The sequence below is a fragment of the Rhipicephalus sanguineus genome, chromosome 5, assembly GCF_013339695.2.
Source record: "Rhipicephalus sanguineus isolate Rsan-2018 chromosome 5, BIME_Rsan_1.4, whole genome shotgun sequence".
Taxonomy (NCBI): Eukaryota; Metazoa; Arthropoda; class Arachnida; order Ixodida; family Ixodidae; genus Rhipicephalus; species Rhipicephalus sanguineus.
In genome coordinates, this window is record NC_051180.1 from 76,099,440 (window position 1) to 76,125,298 (window position 25,859).

General features: G+C 48.5%; 1 protein-coding gene across 4 annotated transcripts in view; it reads left to right on the forward strand.

The window, feature by feature from the left end:
- The window catches only part of LOC119393793 (WD repeat-containing protein 37), a 160,372-nt gene that overhangs the window by 105,134 nt on the left and 29,379 nt on the right, over positions 1–25,859 (forward strand). For all 4 annotated transcript variants that reach the window (XM_037660954.2, XM_049416367.1, XM_037660953.2 and 1 more), the window contains one exon: positions 18,069–18,236. In XM_037660954.2, coding sequence (XP_037516882.1) covers positions 18,069–18,236 — 168 coding nt within the window. The remainder of the gene's footprint in view (positions 1–18,068; positions 18,237–25,859) is intronic.

Sequence of the window (25,859 nt, forward strand, 5' to 3'; positions counted from 1 at the left end):
TACCTATAGCCTTTGTGCTCTTATGATAACTCAAGCAGCTGTAGGCCTTCAAGAGCTCTACGTTCCACTTGTGTCAACAACGACCGTCGCTCAGAAAGTTGTCGTTCTTTTCTTGTTGTTGTTTTGTTTTGTTTTTTTTCTAATAGCGCGAGCTATCGTGAGGAAGGCTTTTCGTTTTCTTTTACACTCCATGCAGCATTGAAACAAACGTTCGCCTTCCGATCGTTATGTTCGCCGACGCCCCATTATTTTCGTGGCTGAGCAGTGTACGATGTTGTTGCCACGTCATTTTGTACGCGGCCATTCTGTGCGCCCGAAGGTCAAGGAGGCCGTTAACGATTGCCTCGAGTGAAGTCGACTCTCCGCCGCCGCCCCTGCGCTTTTAGATCGTAGAGGGAGAATGCGTGTGTGTACAAAAAAGACCGCTTTTTATGTACCGCTACAATTCGCTTTATTGATTACAACGAGTGTGGTCAAGTTATTTTGTGATCTTCAGGTTACTGCGACGTGCAGTATACATAGCCGTTACTATATCCCGTACCAAGGTTGGGCAGCTATCGCATGGCTTGCGTGTTGTATTCGCCTGCTGCTGATGCATTTCGACTGCGCCCTCTTTATTGATTGGAATCCCGGGAGCAGCAGTACTGGCTTGTGGCGTCGACTTTTCAACGCGCACGTTCTTCTTGCCGAAGGCGGGGACAATGCTCAAAGCTATTCTCAATCGTTGTCGTCATAAAAAGAGGGTGACTTGCGTGCTTACGTCATTGTCATGACGTTCCCGTCAGGTCGATGTACCTCGCTTCGATTTCCTGAAAGAAAGAAATCTTCATTTCCGCTTGCCAATTTTTCTACCTCTCTTCATTGTGCAGGCTTCTTCGCCGGCACGCTGCCTATGCATTATGGCTCTTTCACCGCATTATGAATAGTCTGTAGAGCAACAGCAGTTGTCGTTGCATGGGCAAGCGCGCCGCGGAGTTGCTGTGTCGTGGAGTCGAAAGCAAAGACTGAAAGCCCTGTCGTCCTTGGGCGATAGCGCTGCTGCATGCACGCGAGCCGAGCCCAGTCCCCGGCGCGCCCTGTTTTGCGCCCGCGTGGGTGGAAAGATAATGCAAACGTAGTGGTAAGGAAAAGGGCATCTGTATAAAGGAAATATAGTCTGGCGGTGCCAGGAACATTCGCAGTTCTGGTGGATTTGGAAAAGGGCAATGAAAGAGCGAATCTCGAACGCGTTACTGAGCTGTAACTATGCAGGGAACGTGATTTTAGGATGCTTAAATAAGACGCACGCAAGGGAAAAACACACACAGCGCTCTGTGTGTTTCTTCATTGCCTGTGTATTTTTAGCGCCCTATATAATTGTATTTGCTAATAACTTGCTCGATAAGTTTTACAAAGTTAGGCACGGAACGTGTTTCCGATGTATTGAGGCGAAATCCTTTAATGTCTCATACTCGCGGCGTCCGTCCGTGCCCTGGCACGGTGCCAGCTGTGGCCTCTCCCCTCACACTCTCTCAGCAATCACCTGATGGATGGCCAGCGGCGCATAGCAACAGTTGCGCGTTGCTCCTTCCAACGCGCGTTGTGAAACTTGCGCAACGTGGCGGCGGCGTCCAGCGGCGGCGTCCGTCTGTCAACGTGCTACAGTTGCGCGTAGCGCAACGCGGCGGCATCCGTCCGGGCTTCCTCGCACTCTCTCAGCAATCACGTGATGGCACAGCGGCGCGCGCGGCAACGCTCCTTCGTCAGATGTCTCGTTGCAGCAGTCGAGTTCGTCGGATGGCTCCCAAGCGGCCCGGTGATGATGCCACGGCAAGCGGTTCGTGGAAGTGCCCCAAGAATGTGGATTCCCCCGATTCCATGGCATAGTCAGTCGAATATCCACAGGCTTTCGCCGAACACACTTTGGAATTTACAAAGTGTCCTTCGATTTTTTTTTTTCGCCCTACGTCGCCTGATGTAACGCTTAAGCTCTGGGTTGTGTTTTCTAGACAGTACAGGATTTAAATATAATTCCCGACCACTAGATAGCATTGTTGTACTAATTGAGCTTCCATTGTGCGGCATACATGCACGACAAATAGAATACATTACCGGCCAATTAACTAATATTTACTAGTTGCTGTGCTAATTACTTTACGTTACATACTTCAGTTCACAAATTGTATTCGGTGAGTTTGCAAGGCAAATTAGCGAGTTGTAGTGCTGCGTATATATATATATATATATATATATATATATATATATATATATATATATATATATATATATATATATATATATGTATGTATATATAGTGTCCGTAAACGTGTTGCGTACGCGAGAACGCCGCGTTTCACGTAATGCGCATGAACAGAACTTCTGCTCACGCGCTGTACGCAAACCGTGGCGTCCTTACGTACGCAACACCGTCACGGACGCTGCGTACGCAGCACTAAAAACTCACTATTATCCACTTGGAATGAGATCGCATTCCAAGTGGATGTCCGATATATATATATATATATATATATATATATATATATATATATAATATACCATCAAACAAACTTGCTGTAAAAATTCACTGCTCCAGTTATGTTCCTTTTTTTTTTCGCTGTTTCATGCATTGACGCGTAAATGCAACTGGAGCGGCCATGTATTTCGTCGCGCAGATTGCGAATAAATATTTCTAAACATGTGGCATCCAAAAAAAAAAAAAAATGAATTCGCGCCCCGCCGCAGCGGTCTAGTGGTTATGGCGCTCGTCTACTGACCCGAAGGTCGCGGGATCTAATCCCGGCCGTGGCGGCTGCATTTTCGATGGAGGCGAAAATGTTTGAGGCCCGTGTACTTAGATTTAGGTGCACGTAAAGAACCCCAGGTGGTCGAAATTTCCGGAGCCCTCCACTACGGCGTCTCTCATTATCATATCGTGGTTTTGGGACGTTAAACCCCAGATATTATTATTACAGAATGGAATCGCCTTGCGAGTTCATGGGCTGCTATTAGTGTATTGCATTATGTGCCGTAAATGCATGTATTTGGATTGCAGTTTATGTCGCCGGGTTTTCTTCTAGCGACTCGTCTCAGAAACACTGCAGGGATTAGCGCCGCTGGGTGCGTCAACGTTGTCGTACTGACGCACTTACCGGTGCTGACTGGCGTCATCCTGGAGTGGTTCTGACAAACGTCACGCTGGAAAATGGACGTCGAGATAGCGCAAAGACGCGAGCCGTAACTATGCAGCTGGGGAAAGCGGAATGGCGGGAGGGGTACAGTGCGCGTTTTCGAAGAAAGAGACGGCAAGGGGTACACGCATTCTTTCTTCTTCTTTCCTTTCCTTGTTTATGACCTATCCACATTGCACGCGTTCCACCGCACTATCTTTACTGACTCCTTCCTTCCCCTGACTATGTACACTCCACAGCTCATCTCCCGCATCGTTTTCCTTCTTTTTCTGCACTTGACTGGATTGCGGCCGAACGAAGGTTTCTCGCGGTTTTATCGTGTATGTATACTGCGTACTACACGCGGGCCTCTATATAGATTGCCGTGCACGCGCGCGCTCCGCTGCGCAGGTTGTCTGTTCGTCGTGCGGAGGAAACTGCTCGCTTGTTCGGTGGGCCGCACTGCCGCCTGTACGTGCATGGTGCGCAGTTATCCCTGTTTAGAGCGGATACGCCCGGCAGAGAGAAGCGCGGCGCGTTTACTGCATTTCCGGCGCCAAGCTTCGTATATAACTGCCCTGTTTCGCTCGTTGGGGAGATTGCGCGGCCAACTGCCCCTGCCTGCGAAAAGCTTGCGGCGAACTGGCATATAGATGCGATGGCTACGCAGAGGTTACAGCACAAAGTCCCGCTGCATTCTTTTATATTACTTTATTTTGTTCGCGGTTGTGCACCAGGTTGTGCGTCGGGTTTCTTGTGGGTGCTTGGCGGGCGAGTGTATAGCTGTTAGACAACTCTCGTTAAGTTATTCGCGGCGTTGTAATATGAGACGACCGCGATACCTGAGAGTTGATTGCTGTAAGCCGGCTTCGGGGGAGAAAAGGGTAAAAAAGCCTGCAAGGCCACTCTTTCACTCCTTCTGTCCCTATCTTATTTATTATACGTGTGGCACGGGCAGCGACGCGACAGAAGCGCGTAACACCTTATATTACGTCAAAGCCTGATGCTAAGAGCTCTCGCTTTTACTAGATGACTTGCCGCTGCCGGGTTTCTATAAAGCCCATTATGTATACGTTATTCATATGGAATACTTGAGACACCTATGACCTGCCGTTTACAGACTATAGCGTGTTATTCTCGTTCATTGGAGCGAGGCAAAACTGTCGACTTTAACCCTGCTCCTACATGCATGCTTTTCGGGATATGAAATCAAACACCGTTAGTTCTTTGTTCCCCGTTTGGCGGAGCGTTTCAGCGTGCTATATCAACGGAACTCTCAAACGGCGCGTGGTTAGTCGTTTACCTTATTTCTTTGTGGTCGTTTCCAACCAAAGCCTTTGTGTTCGTTCCGTTGGAGAGTTGGTCGCTGAAAGAGTGAGATAGAGATAGCGATGTCGGGACGGCAGAAGCGACGAAAGTTCAGAATAGATTGAGTGAGCTCTTCGTTTCTGTACGAAAAATACGAGCTTTCTCTTTCGGTCTTTCCTTGTGTAGCTATCGCGTCGCCTACTTTCAGTCTCGCAAAAACGTGAAAACACTCCCCACCCCCCACCCCCTTCCACCTTGAACGTTTAGGCATCGCGGCAACCTCGTTTTCGTCAACGGTGCACAGCGAGCAAAACGTGCGGCGTTTGGCCGCGGGGCCGATGATTCCGCGGCGTTGCATGCGCGAGTGCGTATATATAGGCTTTATTGTCGCGAGATGCGCGACCGAGTGCGCAGAAATGCCGCGGGAACGTTTTCATCCAGCGTTTCTTTGTGTGAGACTCGGTTGGTGAAGTCAAGTGCTTTGTTGTTCGTGCTTGCGTAGTGCAAAGTTTCGGTTGGCCTTTTTGTATACGGTGTTTAGCGTTCTTTCCCTTTTAAAACGCACGCTTCCGTTAGATTTACCCGATACAAGCACGGTCATGGCTCCAAGCGCTAAATTTTAGGTACGACAAGAGTTCCCTGCGGTGGACGACAACGCTGTGCAGATTGAGCCCTTTTTTTTTTTTCTTTTTTTTTTCTTTAGTGGCACGAGCATCGAGTGACAGTCTCGTTTCTCTTCCAAGCATATCCGGTCGAGCACTTACTTCCGGTTTTCCGAATATCCATTTAAAAAAATCTTCTAAAAGTAGAAATCGATGGTTCTCGTTCAAGTATAGAGTTATATTGGATACATATGATATCGAAACATAACTTTAAGATAAGGGTCAATTAAACGAGAACGAGTATTTGGGGATTATTTCTGCCTCGCAACTGTAATCGTCATCTACCTCGCGCGCTTTCCTTGCGATATCACCGCGGTCCCGGCACTTCCGCGGTCACGAACGGCGTGCGCGCTGTCGGCGTGACATAGCATTCTTAATAGGAAAGTGGCGATAGCCGAGTTTTCAAGAAAGGAAGCGCGAGCAAGCCATTAGACAATTATTGTTCCGTGGCAGAAATACTCCCCAGATACTTTTTTTTCCCCCTTAGAGTGTACAGCACAAAGAGCTCGAACGTACACTCTACTGCAAAAGAGAAAATATGACCTGGAAAAAAAAAACTGTCCTGCAAAATGGAGGACAAAGAATTGCCACGAAAATGCAGCGACAGCTTCAACGATAACTTCAGCTATATTGGACGCTTGAGGAAGGCCAGGCACACGCGTGCACTTCGGGAATAGCTTATCGCTTGGCATGGCTTCTTCATAGTTTCATCTATAAATGACATCTATTACGTGGCCAATATCCAGCCCCTACCAAAGCGTATGCATGCGTCTAGATCTGCATTGTGAGCGACGGAGGACTCAAACTTGTCTTACTTGCAGACGGTTGGGTGGGACAGGGTACGCGAGACGGAGAAGGTGAAGGCGTCGACACTAACACGTGCCTTCGACTATGTAACTATACCTTTATAGCGTCGCGTTGTGCCATTTTTCTTCCCGATTCCTGGATGTCATTTTCCTCTCTTGCTGTAGCTTCGTCCTCTTCCGCTGCTTATCTGGCACCGAGATCGTATGCCGAACTTTGCCCAAAGGAGAGCGTTATATATATATATATATATATATATATTGCATTGAACGTCATTACGTGTATACGTCTGTAGTTAGAACACCGTGTTTTGTTTTGTTCGTTCTTTCTTCGCCGGTGGCCGTGTGCGGTTCCGAGCGGACTCTGCTGTTCCGAGCGCTTGAATAAATCAGGCGCCTCCCGTGATTAGAATGAGAAGGAAATTGACCATCGATCCACTCGCTCTCTGTATTCCGATGCACGTAAATTGACCGCGTTTCGCCGTCGGGATAACCTCGGCAACGTTCTCCGCTGCGTCTTTCGATCAGAGTGATGATTTTCCTCACTATATGTGTATTGCTATTTTGTTTTTAACACGAGGGTATTTTATGCCGGAATCCACCAAGATTTCACATGCTTCATTTCCGTCACGGATATGACGTCAGTAAAAGGCACCCGAACAACCGACAAATAAAAATGTTCTAGATTTTCTCGTCCTCTTTGTTGTGGAAGTTACGCTGCGGATATGTTGTGGTGCGTCATCGCATTCGCCACCAAGCACTGAAAGCCAGAACGTGAGTTTGTCATTTGTTTTTACCATGTTCGCAACTAATGTCGCCGTTTGTAGACACCCATTTTTACCCTTTCAAAATAAAATTTGTGTCGGAGTGTTTTTTTTTTTTTTGTCTTTGCACTCGTGGAACCATTTGAATTAGAATTTTGCAAACTGCATCTCTTGCCTGCAAGTAGTTTCGGTAGTGAAGAGGATGAGACGGTTTACTCGCATCCTCCTGTATCACTCACGAGTTTCGTTCTCCCGTTTCACTTTTCTTTCCTGCCATCATCAGCTGCGAACAAAAGTCGACACGGTGCACGCGAACCCGCGCGCGGACTTACGTACTGCGAGTTCTAACGTACGCGTTGCTCGTATGCATGCATGGGCGCTGCCGAGAAGGCGATCATTGTTCTTTTCCTCTCTGCCGGCTCTCGGGTTTCGCTTGCCGGTCGTCTCCTGCGAGCAGGATATACGGTCGCGGCCGAAGGAGCGCGTGACTCAATATATGCATATTGACACGGTCGTTGACGACGCGTGCTGTACAGAACAAGACCCCCTGGCAAGCAGCGCCTATGTGCCCGTCACGGAACGGCGTTAAGTTACACAGAAGCAACGATCGTCTTGCATACTATAGCGAGCGTGTGGTAGCGGGTTCGATATCCGCGGCCGCGGGTTCATTGTATGGAAAGAAAGTACGTCTGTGTGCGTGCCAAAATGTCGCTGCCTGAGTTGGACGAAACAAGTTCATCGTCTTTCTTTACAGCGTCTTTTCGCGACGCCGGCAGGGGCGGCGCCAGCGGGGGGCACGGGGGACTGGAACCCCCCCCCCAAAATCTTCGCCTGCCCCCCCCTTGCCCCCCCCCCCCCCCCAAGAGCAAAAATAGTCAAAACACAACGCATAAGCTATCCGCCTCCCTGAAAGAACTCCCTTGTCGCAGGTGCTTCCCCAGTAAAAAAATCCTGGCGCCGCTCCTGGACGCCGGTGTGATACTTGGGGGCCAAACTTACTTGACAAATCAGCATCAGCTTTGCGACGCGATTGCTGCAGTTCATCGGCAGCTTGTGATACTGTTACGGCTTACGGAAGAGAGAGAGAGAGAGAGAGGTCTTCCGCATGTGCTATCACCAACTTTTTTTCCCCCCCCCCCCTGAAAGATCTTTCGACCTCCCGCATGCGAAATATCGTTCAAGCTTGTGCTTCTAGTTTTTTTCCTCTTTCGTTATGGTTGTGATTATTGTTGATCGTTTGTTGATGAGTCCCATTATGAGCGCAAGAGACTTCCGATGGAGCCTTTTAAGAAGGTTGCCGAGGTGTAAACCCGCCTGCAGCTGTACGCGTACTGCTATAGCTTCTCGTTGTGTCATTCTATACATCTATGGGAAAGGCTGTTCCTTAATTCACGACTGATCCATCACTCCTGCTGTTCAAATTCAAACACTTAATTTCAGTGAAGGGTGAGTTTACATGGACGATCGTATTTATCATGGACGATTTTCTCCCTTTTTTGCCACGTAACGATGAGAGTGTTGCCCCGCCACGGTGGTCTAGTGGTTATGGCGCGCGACTGCTGACCCGAAGGTCGCGGGATCGAATCCCGGCCGCGGCGGCTGCATTTTCGGTGGAGGCGAAAATGTTTGAGGCCCGTGTACTTAGATTTAGGTGCACGTAAAAGAACCCCAGGTGGTCGAAATTTCCGGAGCCCTCCACTACGGCGTCTCTCATAATCAAATCGTGGATTTGGGACGTTAAACCCCACATATTATTAACGATGAGAGTGTTGTGGCTGTTCCTTTAATTTTTTTTTTTTTGCACACTCTGCTCTTAAGTACCAGATAACGCGCATATACGTCTCGTAAAAGACCTATGTATGGTATATACACAGTGGAAGCAAACTTCAAAATAATGTTTGTATCTTGCCATGTGAACTTGTGTTCAACGATGAGAACATCCACTTTTCAGTAATAGAAAAAAAAGAAAATAAGCGTAACTCGTGCGTGCTCCTAGGTCCTTTTCGCCGGCGCGACCGTGATTGCACAAAGGCTTCTATTCCTCTGAAGAAACTCTTGACTGCTTCCTTTTATTTTTCTTACTTCCTTGCTGAATTTAACCTGCAGAGAGCTAGTTGGTCATGGCGTGATTGGGCTTCGTCCAGCGCCGACCTTCTCCTGCCTTTTAAGAGGTCTCGCAAATTGAGCACTCTAAATTCCGTGCAGTGCACGCAATAACCTGCGATGTGCGTAGCGAGCCTCAGCTGCCTCGTTAGGAGTGCGCGTGGTATTAACGTATATGTTTAATAGCGCATTTATAGTATACATAACGTGGTTCCTGGCGACGCGTACATGTCGGCAAGATCCACGCCTCCATAGGTGGGCTGTAGTTACGTATACATATATCATATACTATATACGCTGTGGCCAATTTTCGTCCTTCTTTATTCTAACGTTCGTAGACGAGAATCTATCGTATATTCATGTCTTCCATACCTTAATCACTGTATAGACACCCGTTAACATTACAACCCCGCGGGCTATAGGTACGACTCTCTCGTTTCGGTTCTCTCACGCGTGTATACCATCTCTGTGGCATCAAGCACATGATGTGCCTCCGAGATCTCTGATGTGGATCAACGCGTTGATCTTACATGCGACGGGTCTTCATTAAGGGTACCCTTACCGCGGATTGATACTTTTTTTCCCAGTGTGGTGCTGATATCTCGCTTACTGTAACGCGTTCTGCAGTAACCGGTTTACACGACATAAACAGCTGTGGGATATCTGGCCTGCATGCACAGGAAAACTCTTAAGCCAATGCCAGGCAATCGGCATGTAGGATGTATTAGCGAAGACGACCGGCAAGCCAATGGCAAACACCATTTATACGCGGACAAAATCTTTACGAATTCGACTCCTGTTGCTGTGCTGAATCTTTCAGACCATTAATCTTATACACTTGTCCAATAATCCAAAAGCTACTACCCGGGATGAACGTGCGCAGGGTGCGATGTGAGGCCTGGCTATTATCTGGAGCTACCTTGGCTTGGCTGAAGTATTGAACTATACGTTGTGAGAGAGCGTCGTCCGACCGAGATCGCGCTGTCTACGCCGTACACGCTGCACTGAAACAATCCTGCTGTCGCGTGTTGGTTCAGTTATCTCACCCCTCCCCCTCCCCCCCTTTATCTGCGCCGAGTCCAATTGGCGCTGTTTCTTTCACTCTCTCTCTTCTCTCCTTACGCACACATGCGTGCGTTGTCAGCGCTTTCTCGGCCTTCGCACGCGCTGCACGCGCGGCAGACCGCGCGTTATTTTCGGCCGGCCGGACAGCTCACTCGCTCGCTCTTCCTTTCGTGCTCGCATCGGCCGAACGGCTCAGCGGGACGTTCTCTTTATTTTTCCTGCGATTCGTCTCTTCCTGCTTCTCTTTGGCGTGTGTCGATGCGCATGATTAGCGATTCTTCAAGGCTTCGATCCTCGTCGCAGCTGCGCCGCTTCGTCGAGTCCTAATCGAAAAAATATAAGGGGGAGGGGGAACCGATCGCGCTGTGGAACGCCGCAATAGGTCGCAAAAATGAGCTGGCTAAAGCGGAGGATGGGGGTAGAGAGAGAGACCCGGAAAGCCTAGTCGCGGTATACGGTCTCGGCAGGGATCTCGCAAATACGTTTTGATTGTTTGTTCTGTTGTACTTCTTATTTAGAGCTACACAGGTTGAAAACAGGACGTAGTTTGGAAGCAAGTATACAAGAAACTCCGCACAAGGGGGACAATATTTTGTCTTGCTCTCCTTTCAAATAACTAAGCCGTCGAGCCATCCGCGTCTTGTTAAAAAGGTTTTCAATCAGCCAAAGCTTCACTGCATCGCATTCAACATCTTTCTTTCTTTCTTCTTTCTTTCTTTCTTTCTTTCTTTCTTTCTTTCTTTCTTTCTTTCTTTCTTTCTTTCTTTCTTTCTTTCTTACAGTAATGCCCTTTGGCGACTGTCAGCGGTGTATACTCCATGGTACCGTAGCATTGCACCCGAGGCAGGTAGTTTCGACAACACGTAATTTAGGCGAGGTTAGGTTACGGTGGGCTACAGACTAGCCATAAGTTGTGGGTCCTACGACCTTCGTGGCGCACTTCTGATTGGCTAGGTATAGGGCAGCGTGAGAGGTATTTCTGTTGGACCGCCATGGTTGGGTGGCACGGTCCGGGCTTTGGCATTCTGCATCTGAGTGCACATAAAACAAGATGCTGTAAAGGTTAAGTACCGTACGACGAGCTGCCCGTAATGAAGGACCCTGCGCACGTCCACGTCGGTTAACTGCCGTGAAAGTAACCTTGGCTTTCGTCTCGAATGGGAAGATAGTCGCCTCGTATAGCGCAGACACAAAAGAAACAGTTATGGATAGAAAATTGTACAGCCGCTCAGTTGCATGCAGCCTTTGTCGTGTAACCTTCCAAACACTTCTCCTCCCGAATCCAGCGCGTTTATCAAATACCAGTTCGTATACGAAATCGACGCGGTTGAATAGCAGGTGAGCTGCCAGTTTTCGTTTACTGCGTTGTACGACATCCGCTATTCGTCGGGACAGTCACTCTCAGGTGGCGTCTCTATATATAGTATGTCGCTGGGTGACGCCAACCTCGTTTCACATTGCTGGCACCAGTGCTGAGCAGTATCGAAGATACATGTATATTAGATATTGTCTTAGATACTCTTTGGGTATCTTGTATCCATACCTGCCAAGTCTCCCGGATTACCCGGGAGACTCCGGATTTTGAACGTTTCTCCCGGTTGTACGGGTCATAGGAAAATCTCCCGGTAATCCAGTTTTGCCCCGCGCGTCCAGTGCTTTGTCTGGTCACATGAGCAAAGTTGTCTGGCCATATGTAGCAGAAAGGACGAAAGGATTCTCTTCTTTTTTTTTTTAACGATGGTAGAAAGGTTCAACTCAGTTTCATTGCGCATGAAGTAGCTGTGCACTTTGTGCCGCAGTGCTGCCAACGCCAACGTGTCATAGCGCTGCAGCCGCGTCTTGCCTGTGATGCGTACATATAAGTACATAAAAAAGATGCGCTCTGTTTTCGCTAGGAGAGAGCGCTCTCAAGAATTATGGCGCAAACACAAGCTCGTGATGCAGGTAGCTGTTGTTTGATGTCGTGACGCGAGGTGGGACGTTCCGCGTACAGATGCGCAACACGCAATTTAAAAATTGATCCTAAATGTGTTATAGGTTATATCAGCCGTTAATATTTCGTAGATGATGCCTTTTTGTACACACAAATCTATCCCACAAGTTATCTCGCCTTCAGAATTTTGTGTCACTACTGCTTTAAGTGGAGAGCCCAACACTTAAAAGGGTAGCCGTTACCGATGTCTGTCGAGATAGCGCGTTCGCCAGCGCTCGCGACCGTCCCCGTCTCAACGGCGCCCCTTATGGTCCCTTGCCCGACGAAATAACTGGTAAGCAAGCGACGACAGGCCTCGCACGCGGAGCGATGTTATCGCATGTGCCCTTCGCGCGACGGTGACGGCCGGGTCGTTTCATCTCTACTTCAACCGCGTTCGTCGTTCGTCCCTAGCGCTAGCGCGCTTTTACTCGCACGTGAAACAGACGATGCGTAAGCGATGTTATCGGTTTGGACTCTGTACAGATCAGCGGCGACCGCAAAATCCCGCTGACAGTGGGCAGTTTTAGAATAGCGTACGCTAAGTTAGCGTTAGCGTTTGCGGCCCGCTATTTCCGTCACTTAACGGGAGCCCGCAAGCGGTTAGCCCACGACGCTTGCGCAGTTGCGCGAGAAGCCAACGCAAAGCTTTGCGCACGCTATTCTAAAACAGCCTAATGTCCGTATAATTGCAATCGCAGTACCCCCCCCCCCCCCGCGGTCGGCATACTTTGTCCCCCCCGTTGAGTAAATCTCCCGGATTCCGTTTCTCCAAACTTGGCAGGTATGTGTATCTGTATCGCGATACGTCTCGCAAGACGTGTATCAGTATCTATATTTCCGATACGTTGAAGAATGTATTGTGTATGTTAAGATACAAGATACTGCGATCGCACCGTCTCGACAGACAAACACGCGAACTTCTACGCTCAGACAACCTTTGTTTTTTAGTTTCTTTTTTCTTTTTAGTTTTGTCAGCGCTATGAGACTCGGCTCTTTGCCACTGTCCCGTGCCGCGTACTCCAATGCATGTGGTGTCTTTTGCACAAATTCTGATGCCGCTGTAGCGTCGTTATCGAAGTTTCTCTTGCGTTGTGCTTCATTGCGATGTCTGAAGAATGCAAGAAAAGGGGTTTGTTTGCGTCTCGTGGATTCCACACATCGGGTATTTCAAGGAACTCGTCAGTGCAAGTTCGACTTAGATGCAATGAGATTGGCTTATATGCAGACGAAATTCTAACAGCTATAGCACCACCGGTACCGATTCTGGATCTAACACAACAAGCATTCACTTAACAGAAGCTACCTTGGCATACGTCTCTCTTTCTTTTACTCAATGAGTTCTAAAAATATTAATTCGATTGAATTAAGTTCTTTCTAAATTGTCATTTTCCATCCCATACATTACCTATGTCTCTGATTGCTTTTTTCGGGTCTGCTTGCGGCAATATTTCTTTAACGTGCCGGCAAGGTAAGCTCTGCTTTATTCTTACTTTTAGCTGTCTGCATCATTCCTGCTACTGTTCAAATACTTATATTTACTTGAGTTTACTGTTATGTCCAGGCGACGTTGAGAACAAATATGTAATAATCTGCGCGTGCTTGGAGTATACAGTAACAAAAATTCCGCTTACTGCTTAGTAAAATAGCGAAATCGAGTTTTCATAACAACGTAAATTATTAGGAGCCATCTCAAAGCTGTTAGCAAGGGGATTGGAGAAACATTGTTATACAAAATGCTCCGTTTGTCTAATGAGCGTGTCAATGAGACGGTTTACGCTATTGTACATCGGCACTGAATTTTCTGTGGTCTTAACGTAAATGCCTGATTGTCATAGCTATTAGGGGTTACCCGCCGCGGTGGTGGTTATGGTGCGTGAATGCTGACCCGTAGGTCGTGGCGGCCGCGTTTCGATGCCCGTGTGCTTATATTTAAGCTTAAGGACACCACGTGGTCGAAATTTCCCGAGCCCTCTACTTCAGCGTCCCTCATAATCATATCGTGGTTCTGGGACACAAACCCAACAATTATTATTAGCTCTTCGAGGTGTCTCCTGTATCGTGCTTCTATACTTATTGGCTGTGTTTGATACGGAACCGCTTTTCTATTTACGTAGTTACATTTGTTTTTCTTTTTTAGTCTTCGCTAATCACCAATAATTGGAGCTCTAAATGGCAATATACTGTGAATAGCAGCGGTGTCCTGCGGCGGATTTGGGCAACTACAGAATACGTCTGACACGTAACAGGTTTTCTTGGCTGCAGATGTCCTCTCATAGAAGAAAAATCGTTAAACGATCGCACATTACTGAGTACGTCGCTAACGAAAGCTTTACGCCGGCAGATATGTAGAATATAAAAGTCATTGCAGTTTTATGTCCTCTACGTAAACACGATGAGTCGCAAAGAATGTCGCTACTAGCGTTAATAATAATATCTGGGGTTTGACGTCCCAAAACCAAGATATCATTATGGGAGACGCCGTAGTGGGGGGCTCCGGAAATTTTGACCACCTGAGGTTCTTTAACGCGCACCTAAATCTGAGTACACGGGCCTCAAACATTTTCGCCTCCATCGAAGCGACTAGCACTGTTGCTGATGTTACCTGTCCGGTGATCGGGTATTGCAAAAACCGTGATACGTTAACGGGCAAGGTATACCTCCACAGCGGTATTTGCACCTGCTTGCGGACGCTTCTTATTGTAGTTCTTGTGATTAGATGGCAACCCGCCAGCTGGTCGGCAAGCAGAGCAGCGACTCCACCCAATTACGAAAGCGACAAGCAAAAACCACTATCAGCGAAGTGTATAAAGAGCTGTCATGATAAGCAGCTAAAGTAACCCCAATAAGTTGTTCCGGAATGTAGGCCCGTAGCCAGGAATTTTTTTCGGGGGTAGGGGGCATTTGCTGAAAACCTTGACTAGTTGAGAAAACACCTATTTCCATTATTTATTTTTGGTAAAAACACCTACTTCACCAAAATTTCGGAGGGGCGGGGGGAGGGACCCGGGCCCTAGGCTGGCTGCCGGCCTGCTGGAATTAATGATATACTTTGCGCAAAAAATACAAAACCTTTGAAGTACTAACAGACCTTTCATTCAGATCAAACAAAATTGGTCGCAGTTAATAAATTCTCAAACGAACATTTTTGTGCAACCGACATAAGTGCTACATTACCGTATCTACAGATATATAATAACAAATTTCCAAATGTATCGAAGTATCTTAAGATACAATTGGAATGTATCGTATCGGATACAATCAACGTTGTGGTATCATGTATCTGTATCTCAAATACTTCTTGCCTGAGTATCTTGTATCGTATCGCGATACAATTCCAAAGTAGCTTTGCCCAGCCCTGGCTGGCACATACCTTGTATTATGGCTGTATTTGCGCTCGCTATCGTGCAGAGCGAAGTGCCTTTCGCTTGCGGTATAGCTCCACGCGCAGTGCCGCCCACCCCACATATTGAATTCAGCTGTGCACACAGTGCGTGCGAATCGCGGACCCAACGCCAAGGGTTCGTCTCTCCCTCTTTCTCTCTCTCCGCGTTGGATGTAGGTCAGGTTCGAGAGTTTATACTTTGCTTTAGAACAGGTGCGTGTCGCGTCGATATAGTTTATCACTTGTCGTGGATTATGTGTGCGAAGCGATGCCGTCGGTATTTCGTCGAGTAGGTACTGCGAAGAAACGCAGGTGTTTCGACGTTACATAGCTGCCGCAGTGGCAGTATATGTATAGACAAAAGGCGCATTGAAGCGCCAGAAATATTAGTGCAGGGCCTTTTGCCGCGATCCCATGAAATATTCAGGGCCAATGAGAGGTGTTCAAAGTGCGATGAGCCCCACCACGCCTGTTTATTTTTTCGTCTCGATCGTGCCTGCAGCAGTGACACCCATTTTTCGATTCGATAGCATATCTTCTCCCGTTGTTTTGTACTACAGTCTCCGCAGTGCGCGCGCGCGCGCGCGCGTGTGTGTGTGTGTGTGTGTGTGTGTGTGTGTGTGTGTGTGTGTGTGTGTGTGTGTGTGTGTGTGTGTGTGTGTGTGTGTGTGTGTGTGTGTGTGTGTGTGTGTGTGTGTGTGTGTGTGTGTGTGTGTACGCGCACACACGCGCACGTGACACCCGCCACCGCACCTCCAAAAAGTCCAGAGAGAGTCCTTGGCTGCTGCAGGGGCGGTGTATTATTCACGCGTCGAGTTTTTCCTCTTCGATGCACGCGCAGGACGTAATCGATTCCTGTCCTTGTAACCCAGATACTTAATTATTTCCGCTTATCGTGTTAAACTGCGCATGTGCGTGCACTCTCGCACTCGTGCGGTATGCATAATGAAGGCAATTTTTTGTACGTTCGTGTCGCATGCCGTGCTAAGTGAGGGTGGGAAGGGAAAACGTTCTTATTATTCAGATGTCGGTCGTGGCATGTATCCTACATGGCGGAGAGCGCGCGCAGTCTTTTGTTGTGATTACCCTCCTCCTCTTTCTGCTGTACCTCTCTTTTATCAATACGTTATGAGATCCTTAATGCGTCGCGATAAATGAAAACACAAGAAAGAAATAAGGAGAGCATAAAGTTCCACAGCCCAACAGCGGCTTTGTGAATAAGTCACCTGCCGCTGAGGCACAGGCCGCTTGACGTACAGCTCAATATACAAGCTGTGTTAGGAGGCGAAAAATGTGTACATACATATATACGGTTTTTTTTCCACCGTTCACGGGAATGTATATGTTTATAAGATGAACTGCAGTCAGATGTCTGGCGAAAACTCGTCAGGTGAGTGTGACGCAGGACCAAATAAAACAATTTTGTGAGCAAGCAACCCGTAGTGGCCTAGAAAAGTCAGCTATGTATCTTTTTTTTTTCTTTCAGCACTGCCCGTAAGTCAAGTGAGGTTCAAATGAAATTCGCGTTGTTGCTAATTGAGGTGTTCGTATGTTCGTATGTGGAGGGCTCGAATGGAGTGGTATTTAATACCGATCATGCCTGCGATTTCAAAACAAATTGAGGCGTATATATACATCAGGTTTCGCCAAGTCTGGCATAAAGTACGTATTTCCAGTGGATAAGTCACTTGAGAAGCTTGTAAATGAGATGAATACTGAGAGGTGATCTTATCTGTGCCATAGCAATCTTGTAGAATCAGAATCTGTTTCAGAAACATCAGAAATTTCAGAAAAAATCAGAATCGAAGGAAAAGCAGCGTTTTCCTCACACGCCCAAGGAATCTAATGTGGGTAGTTTTTTCCGGACAGATAGTGCTCGACGTGTGCCTTTGCATCACTCGTGTCCTTGAATCTTGAACGAGGTGTGTCGCTCGGGCCAGCGTTTCGACACGCGGTCTTGTCTTCTTCTGCCTTATTTAGTTTCCTTAAGAAACTTCTAAATAGATGACAATTTCGATAGAGATCACACCATCAGTATTCATCTCGATAAGTTACTTCCATCAGGAACAACGATCTCTTATTTTGTAATTAACCTAACGTTTACATTAGCAGAGCAAGAACACTTAAAGGGACACTAAAGAGCAAAACGATTTTCTCATATTAGTAAAGTATACTCTTTCACATACCAAAAGCACCACGCTTGCTGCAAGAAGACGCTTAGTAAGCGAGAAAACACGCAAAAACAAAATGTGGGTGGCGACGCCACCTTGAAGTTTCCGCACCATTCGCTATGACGTCACATGTTTTGACGGCGCCTATATATAGGGACTACGTAGTTCCTAATCGGTAAAAATGAAGTGCATTGTCCTATGAGGGGGCCATGGACTTAACAGACTTAAGTTTGGGGTAATTTTGTTGAGCCAATGGCGCCAAAATACGATAAATACACTTTTACATCCTTGACGTCACGCGGGGATATTTCGGCGCGAAATTTAAAAATGAAACTTTGAACTTACCTATGATGGCAAAATTAACGACATTAGAGTTCTCAGAGCACAATTTATCGATGTAAACAGATTCATTGTTTCTCTTTGGTGTCCCTTTAATCTCTAAGTAGGTTCCAGCCCATGTTTGTGAGACAAAGCAGGGGCAAGCAGATGCTTCGTGCACCTTTGCGGGTAGTGGCGTTGCGAGTGCTTCCACTCCAGGATTCTTTATTTTAATGCTTCCTGGTGTATACTATACCAGCAGCGTCGGCCTTCCTCGCGCACACTTCGCGGCGGCCTCGTAAGTTACGTGCACGCGTGGCGATGTCGACATCTCCCATCATTTCTTTTTTTGTTGTTGTTGTTCCGTGCAGTGAAGGAGAAGGTGGAGACGCTGAGCGAGCAGCTGGGCGCCTGTTCCCTGCTGCCGGCCAGCGGCGCCCACGAGCTGACCGTCGACGCGCACGTGGCCGGCGAGCACGCCTCCACCGCCGTCGCGGGGGCCAAGGCCACGGCCAAGGCCAAGAGGGAGTCCATGACCGGTGAGTACTCCTGCTCCTATACCGCGCTTCCCTTGTATGCGTTGCCGCGGTACTAGGCGTTGCCGCATGCACGCCGACTGCGGGTCTGGACACTGATGTGTTGGTGCTCCTGTTTAATTGGTCAGCGGCTGATAGGAGTAAAGCCCAAACCCCATATGCGCGAAAATGCACGCGACAGCGACGAGCGATGCTATGAGCGACGAAACAAGCCGTTCGCGCGACGTGTCGCGTGGTCGATTTCGCGCGATCGCTCGGTTTTTCAGATTTGGAATCCGTCGCTCGTCGCCCGGAAGTGCTGTGCTCAAGCAGCCAATAGCAAAACACCAGAACAAGATGCATCAGTGACGTACTGCTGATTGTCGCCGCTTTCTTATCGACGCGCATCAACAAAAACGTTCATCAACATGGCCAACGGCGACGAGCGCTACGGTGACGTTGTTTAACGCGAACGTGCCCTCAGGTACAGGAACTACAAGTCCCGCGCCGTCTGTGACGCGGCTTGGCGGCACGTAGCAGCAGTGATGGGATCGAAAAAAATGCTGCAAGACAATGATAAACACTTTATGTACCATTAAGCAACAAAACATAGTATTTTACATTGCATACCGCTGACTACGGGCTACTTTTGGCACGAGTAAACACCCTCATGCCAGCAACAGTGGAGATCGCTCGCTGAAGCCGTCGCGTGAATGGGGTTTGCCCATCCAAGCGACCGCTTGCGCGAAGACAATCTACGTCGCGTCGCTCGTCGCTGTTGCGTGCATTTTCGCGTATATGGGGTTTGGCCTTAAGACACGTTAAAATATCCGACAGGGAAACGAATCAGTGATGTGATAGCTGCGCAATTGCGCCAAACTGCGCGAAGAGGTGAAACCTGCTACGTTCTGCTACATTTTTGCAAAAGTCCCAAGATTTTGCGCCGAGCATGCGCCAAGACGCTGTTCTTGCGGTCTTTTGGACAAACAGAGGACTGATCATGCTTGCAAACCATATTTAAGCTACCACTGTTATTTCGAGTGGTATCTTGAGCATGCTAGCAAGTTATTTGCATTTGTAGTTGCTATAGGCGCAACCCCGCCAAGCAATTTAGTGTGACCCGCGCTCTGTATATAAAGTTTTCTACTGAATAAAAGGCAACCACAGACCAAATAAATGTTTTAAAAGAAACGATGCTTCGGCTTCCATACGGAAGTCCTTGTTCAGCCTGCAGGATGCTGGAAGGCTCCAGTTATCAAATCACCCTCGCGCTGTGATCTCCAAGCTTATTGTTTGGCTCAGCCTAGTCGACCGCCCTGCCCGGAAAGGCGTCTGTTCTGGGTTGGGATATCAGACTGCAGGACGAACTCTTAGTCACTGGGGAAGCTTTCTTCCTGAGAAATCCGTAGGGGTTTCTTTCGTAGCCTCGCGCTACAAACGGCTCGATGACTGCCCTACTCCTATACCCCACCCCTGGGCTTAGCCAACACTGTGCGCGGGTTCGAATGCAGCCATAGAGTTTCATACAATACCCTAGGGAGGAAACTGGCGCTGCGATCGTTCAACCACCATGGGAATCATGGGAAGTACAGGCTTCGGATTGGATAGCGTTAGCTAGCGAACTGTCTACGGATCTACAGTTTGTTTCGTTCTTCGCGAGGCGTGGGTAGTGGGCTGCGTTTCAAAGCATTCAAGCAGCGTCTTTGTTGTTCAAAGAGGCTGAAGACCGCTAGATCTCTTGGTTTGCTGCGACGCTGCAGCTTTACAGGATGTATTTGACAGTTTTAGCAAAGCGTCATGCCACGGCCGTGGTCATGCACTCACCGCTGCGCACAGATGTAGCGTCCCATTTCAGTGCAGCAAACTGCATCGAGTTCACGTTTGTTTGATAAGCGCGTCTTACCAAAACTCGTACAAATCAGCTGCAAAACGACGGCGAAGCTAAGTAGACGCACCGTCGCGCTCCTTTGACTCGACTTCACAACAAAACGAGAGATGCGTTGGAGGCAGACCACTTAACAGACGCACCTGGCATCGTAGCAGACGATACGTTAAGTGTTTCTCACTCAATACAGTACTGTTATTTCCATAAATAGATAATGCGTACTTTCGAAAGGAAAAACAAGTGTGTTTCTTTTCAAGTGTTGTACAAAAATAATTCATTATTTGGTGATGCCAAATCTGGAACACAGTTGCAGAGTAATGCATACCCTGGTGGTTGAATTTGTTCAGGTTTCAGTTCCACCTCACGGTCACGCAAACTTTTTGCAATAAGTTTTACATACAAAAGAATTAAGCAAGTTTTAATTGGAATTAACTTCATATCACTTTGTTTTACTCTCGGCAAACAAGCGTCGCGAATCTCAAGAACCTAATCCATCCGAAGCAAATCCGAAGCCTGTACTTCCCATCATTCCCATGGTGGTTGAAGCGCGTCTCAAGGAGCCCGCGTAGACAGACACTAGCGCCAGATTCCCCTCTAGGTATTATTGTAAGAAACTCTATGAATGCAGCCAATCGGAAGCGGGCACCGGATGAAAGACTTTTACGTCGTCCACCGTTAATCCTCCAGTGCCGCTGGGCCGGATGGGTGGAAGAAGCACGGAAGTATTAGCAGCTGGCGAGCACACCTTTATCCGAGACACGGAACAGGCTGGTCTCGTCTCGGATGAACTGCCTTGCATCGAAGCCTTCGAAGCCCTGCAAGGAGTAGTGATTTGCTGGGCGAGTGCTCGGTGAATGCAGTTTTTTTTTTTTTTTACGTCTCTGTACGTGCCAGCGTGGGTTCTTAATTGTAGGACGGGGAGCACTTGCGTCGGTCGGGTGTCCCAGCTTTCAGTATGCTTGCGGTGACACTGCCAAGGTGTTGACAGTGCGCGACACTTTTTTTTTTCCAAGCCGGAGAAGGATAATTTCCTCGTAATTGCGAAGCAGTTAGGGAACAGTGTCTGTGAGACTGGTCTGTATGACGAGCGTAATGTAGGAACGATTAAACGCAAGATAGGTCCTTTCATGTGGCTTGACAGTGCAGCAACGTGAGAGACCTGCTACAATTCTATTGTGCTCCCTTCTCGTTATTGTGCATGTACACGCAATCTCATTGTGCATTACTACATTTTGCTAGTTTCCACGCGGTGCACCGTGCTTAATTAAGTGCAGGTTAAAGACCCTCGCGCAGTCGAAATTGACCCGAATGCCCTAATTTTTACGCCTTTAGTGACCCGAGCTGTGCATGGTTCAAGGAAAGCGAATGCTTTTTGAGAAGCGAAATTCGGCATCCTCGTATGTCGCAACTGGTACCGCAACTTCCCTCCTATTGTGGTATAGTGTCGGTGGTATAGTGGTCACGGAGCTCGGCTACTGACCCACAGGTCGCGGGTTCGATCCCGGCCGCGGCGGCCGCATTTTTATGGAGGCGAAATGCTACAGGCCATTGTACTGTGTGGTGTAATTGCAAGTTAAAGAGCACCAGGTGGTGAAAATTCCGGAGCCCTCCACTACGGCGTGCCTCATAATCGTGTCGTGGTTTTATCACGTAAAACCGAGGTTAATGTTATTAAAGTAGCAGCAAAAGTGTTTGATTCCTACGACGGGTGTACAGCTGACCTATCGAACTACGTTGACATGTGGTTTCGTTTCTGATGCGACAGGGCACGGCGTACTTGGTTTTGTGAGCAAGTTTTACCTCTTTCCGCTTGCCTTGTGCGGTCGTGACGCGGCGGGACTCCGAGAGTAGCGAAACGGGAGAAATCTGGCCCCTGATCTCTCGTTCGCTTCGGTTCGCATTTCGCTTCTCCCGCACGCGGAAAGCTCTAAGCGGAAGCTAGAAAAGGGGCCTGCCCCCCCCCCCTCCCCCCCTCCCCGCCCCCAAAGTGGGACGCGGCTAATTGCTGCCCTCGACTCGGTCGTATATAATACTGCGGTTGCCGGTCGCCGGGGAAAGAAAGGAGGTTCTTCCATTGTCGATGGACAGGCAGTCCGTGGTTCTCGTATACGCCGCGGCGCGTTCTTCCTTTTCCTTGAGAAACACAGCTGGCAGAGCCTCTTACTTGTGACGCTTTGTCTGCGTGTATAGTCGTGGAAGAATGAATCGCGAAGAAATTACGTGGGAGAACAGGTTTCGGGAGTGGTAATTCGAGAGTATTACTATCTCGGACCGCTAATTAAAGTGCTTTCCAGAGATTGTTTACGCCTCAAAATAAGCGTGCAAACCGCAACCATGCTGACATCACGCGTGCTGGCGGAAACGTGAACGAAGAAACGCGTTTTACTTAACTCGTTCGTATTGCAATTGTCCATGAGTTTACGGACCACGAAATTCGAGGAAACGTTGAATTTCTCAGCAGCCTGAACTGGCTGGCAGCCAGTGAAACCGCACTTGCACTATATATGGTCATATGTGTATACGCCTTTTCAACGAAGGCTCCCTGGGTGCCGCGATATTCCCCTATTGGCTCTGGTAAATATGCGTGACACCTCAAAAAGGCACTGCCGAAGCAGCAACGTCAGCTTGCGTCAGCCTGTGTACTCTGCAGTGCCACAGTTCAGAAAGGAGGTGCTCGCCCTCTCCTTTGAAAATGCCTCGTGGAAACTGAATACCGGGCTTGCGCCGCCAACGCGGCTACGGCTGTGTCCGCCTTCAATCCTGTATCCACAAAGAGTTAGACATTTGCGAACGATCGAGCTACAGTTTATTGGTTAGACAGGCTGACCGTGTGATTGACGGACGGAAATTCCATCTACACTCTACACGGCTGTCTGCTTCGCTAGGCGGTAGTGCGTTCGATCCTTGTCGGGCGCTAGCATCGTTCCAGCTCTCGTTCATCGTCTTTCTTCAGTCGGACTAACTGGGCGTTACACAAGGCGGCTGTTGCAATGTGTGTCGTCGTAGCGGTGCATATCGCACGCTCGTTAAGGGCGCCCGGCCCCCGCGTTTCTCTCCCCACCACCCCGTTCACGCTGTGTCAGAAGCAAACGGCCGCTAAATTTAAAAGACGTGCACCGGTTGTCGAGGCGTGTCGCCAACGTATAGTACATACAATAGGCACGTCCCAATTTTCCGTATAAGTCGCGCTCGTCGTTATACGCAGTAGCAACCGCTTTTTCAGTCTTGCACTTCGGTTCGACATTTGGGGTGCCTCGTTACCCGCACGACCCAGATTCCTGGACGTGGCCTCCCAATTTCGTGCGGCCTTTGCTCTCGCTAGAGAGTATAAGTGGGCCTATTGTTTAGCGCACCGAGAAAGGGTCGCCGGATGAAGTCCGTGGCGGCGAGCGAGACGAACGTGAAACCACGTAAAACTGCGGGCGTGCATGCGTCTGTGTGTGATCCGCCAAACTGCGTGCGGCGTCCACCTGCGCGGAGCGTGGTGCAACCGCGTAGTCTCCGTCGTGCCTTTCGTAATGGCCGGAAAGGAGCTCGGCCCCAGGCCGCCGCCGTCGGCCAAGTGGCTTCGATCGGAGCCGTGTCCTGCCTTATTAACCCGATCAGATACAGACGCAAGGGGGCCGCGGGTTCTTTTCGGCGACGCGCGCGTGCCTCTGCGACGTTCTCGAGCGTCCCCTCACTCTCCCCCCCCCCTCCTCCTCCTTCTCCCTCGTACATTTTTCACCGACCCTCTTCTTCTATATAGCCCACCGACAGCATTACGGTTTTCGCGCAGTGTTGCTGCGCGACTGAAAGCCGCTCGACCCCTTCCCTTTGTCCTTCATACGACCCTCAACACCCCCTCCCCAAACTTATTTATCAGTTTCCACTATATTCTTGCCTCGTTGCCGAGAGAAGTCCTTCTATATCATAATGTTGCGAAACAGCCCACCGGGCACCGTCATCTATTAAATGAAAATAATTGTAACGGCTCGCTTGTCGTGCGTCTTTATTTAGGACGGTAGGCGGTGTTCGTGTGGCTAGCAATACATACGCACGGCAGAGGTTCTGGGGAGGATGGAGGATTGAAGTGACGAGAATCAGTTGAACAACGAATGCCGCTGGAATGTGGAGGAGGATGTACGTTACCCTTTCGACAAGGGTGTTTGCTTTTGTCGGTGCAGTAACTGCTTTCCTTAGTCGCGGCCTCAGTAACGTTCTTCATGGAATTAGCTTGTTTGAGCAAGCTTATTCTCTCTAAGCCCCCCCCCCCCCACCCCCCCATTCTTTATGTAGGTGTAGTATGGCAGAAGAGACTCGTAACGAAATACTGGGGGTGACGCCGCCTTGAAGCTCCTGCACCGCCTCGCCGTGACGTCATAGATATTGACTTTGCCGATTACTCTGATACTGTTGCGTAACAAATTTTATTTTCCGGTGAAAAGCGACTGGAATGTAATTCATTCTAAGGTAGCCAAGTACTGAACGGGCAACTCTTCTCGAAGTTTTACTGGTGCTGCGCAACACCGCGCGTATACGAGAATACACTTTAAAATTTGTGAGATCACTTTGACAACCGCCGCTGAGGTTTCGCGAGAAGTTCTGTATAAAATAGAAAATTAAGTCAAAATTCAGTCTTCGTTTTTACTTCTCGAGAACAACCTCTTACCACGAAGTTAATAAAAGCCCGTTTCGAAAGAATACGTTCTCTCTATAAACTGAACGAGTTTTAATACTTAGGGTCCTTTAATAAGCTTGCATTTGATACATTTTGAGGACAGCGTCTTCGTTGGGTCTCTTTTTCCCTCGTTCTGCAAAGGGTAAGGCGATTTCTGGCCGAACTGCCGTATTTTCTTGCATACTACTCGCATGGTCTGATGTTATAACAGAAAGATTGCCTTTTTTTTATGTTAAAGGACTGGGCGTGCAAACACAGACACAAGAGAGAAGTCCAGACACCGCAAACGCCGGAACTTAAAATAACAGAGAGCTGAGATAAAGTGGTAGGTATTTGGGCGGGCAAACACGGACGCATGGCGTTTGTGGCGTCTTGACTTCTCTTTTGTGTCCGCGTTTGTACGCACAGTTTTTTAACACAAATACCTGACAACTAGCTCAGCCCTGTTATGTTAAGGTTACCTTCATTCATTCTCTATTCAGTGAGTCACAATACCTGATATAGTTAGGACTGAGTTATATAGTCAATAGTGCTGTCTATTTTCTCTCCGCACCGTCGCCGAGGCGCTCTCTATTCAACTGCTCTTGTCTTGCATCAGCAGCTCCGGTACGGCGGGGCAGTCAAAGCGACCGCATTTATAACGTCTTGCCCGTCGTTATCGCTCGGAAAGAAAGGAAAATATTTTGCCAAGGAAAGCACCAAATGGACTGTCGTCTCCTCCATTCTCCTTTGCGCGAGGTCTTCGTGGTCTTTTGAAGAAAGGTCCGCCGATCGGGAACAAATAAACGTCTCCGCTGCGCCTCAGTGCGCGGGCAATTATTGCCCAACTGTTTTTCTGTCATCGCCGATGTATCCATCCATCGCTTAGTGCCGTTTGTCATTGTTTGATGATGGCCGCCGTCGCCGCTGCCACAGTGGCTTCTGCTGCCTGTCATGTTGTTTCGTCTGTCTGCTCGAGAGTTTGTTTGTCCACGGGAGTTTCGTTGAAGCGCACGGACCCATTTTCCTTTCTCTCTTCCGGAGATAAACAGTTTAGCCGAACGTATATTGGCGCGGCCAAGTGGGAGGGAGACCCAGAAACCTCTGCCGTTGGTTTAGCGCG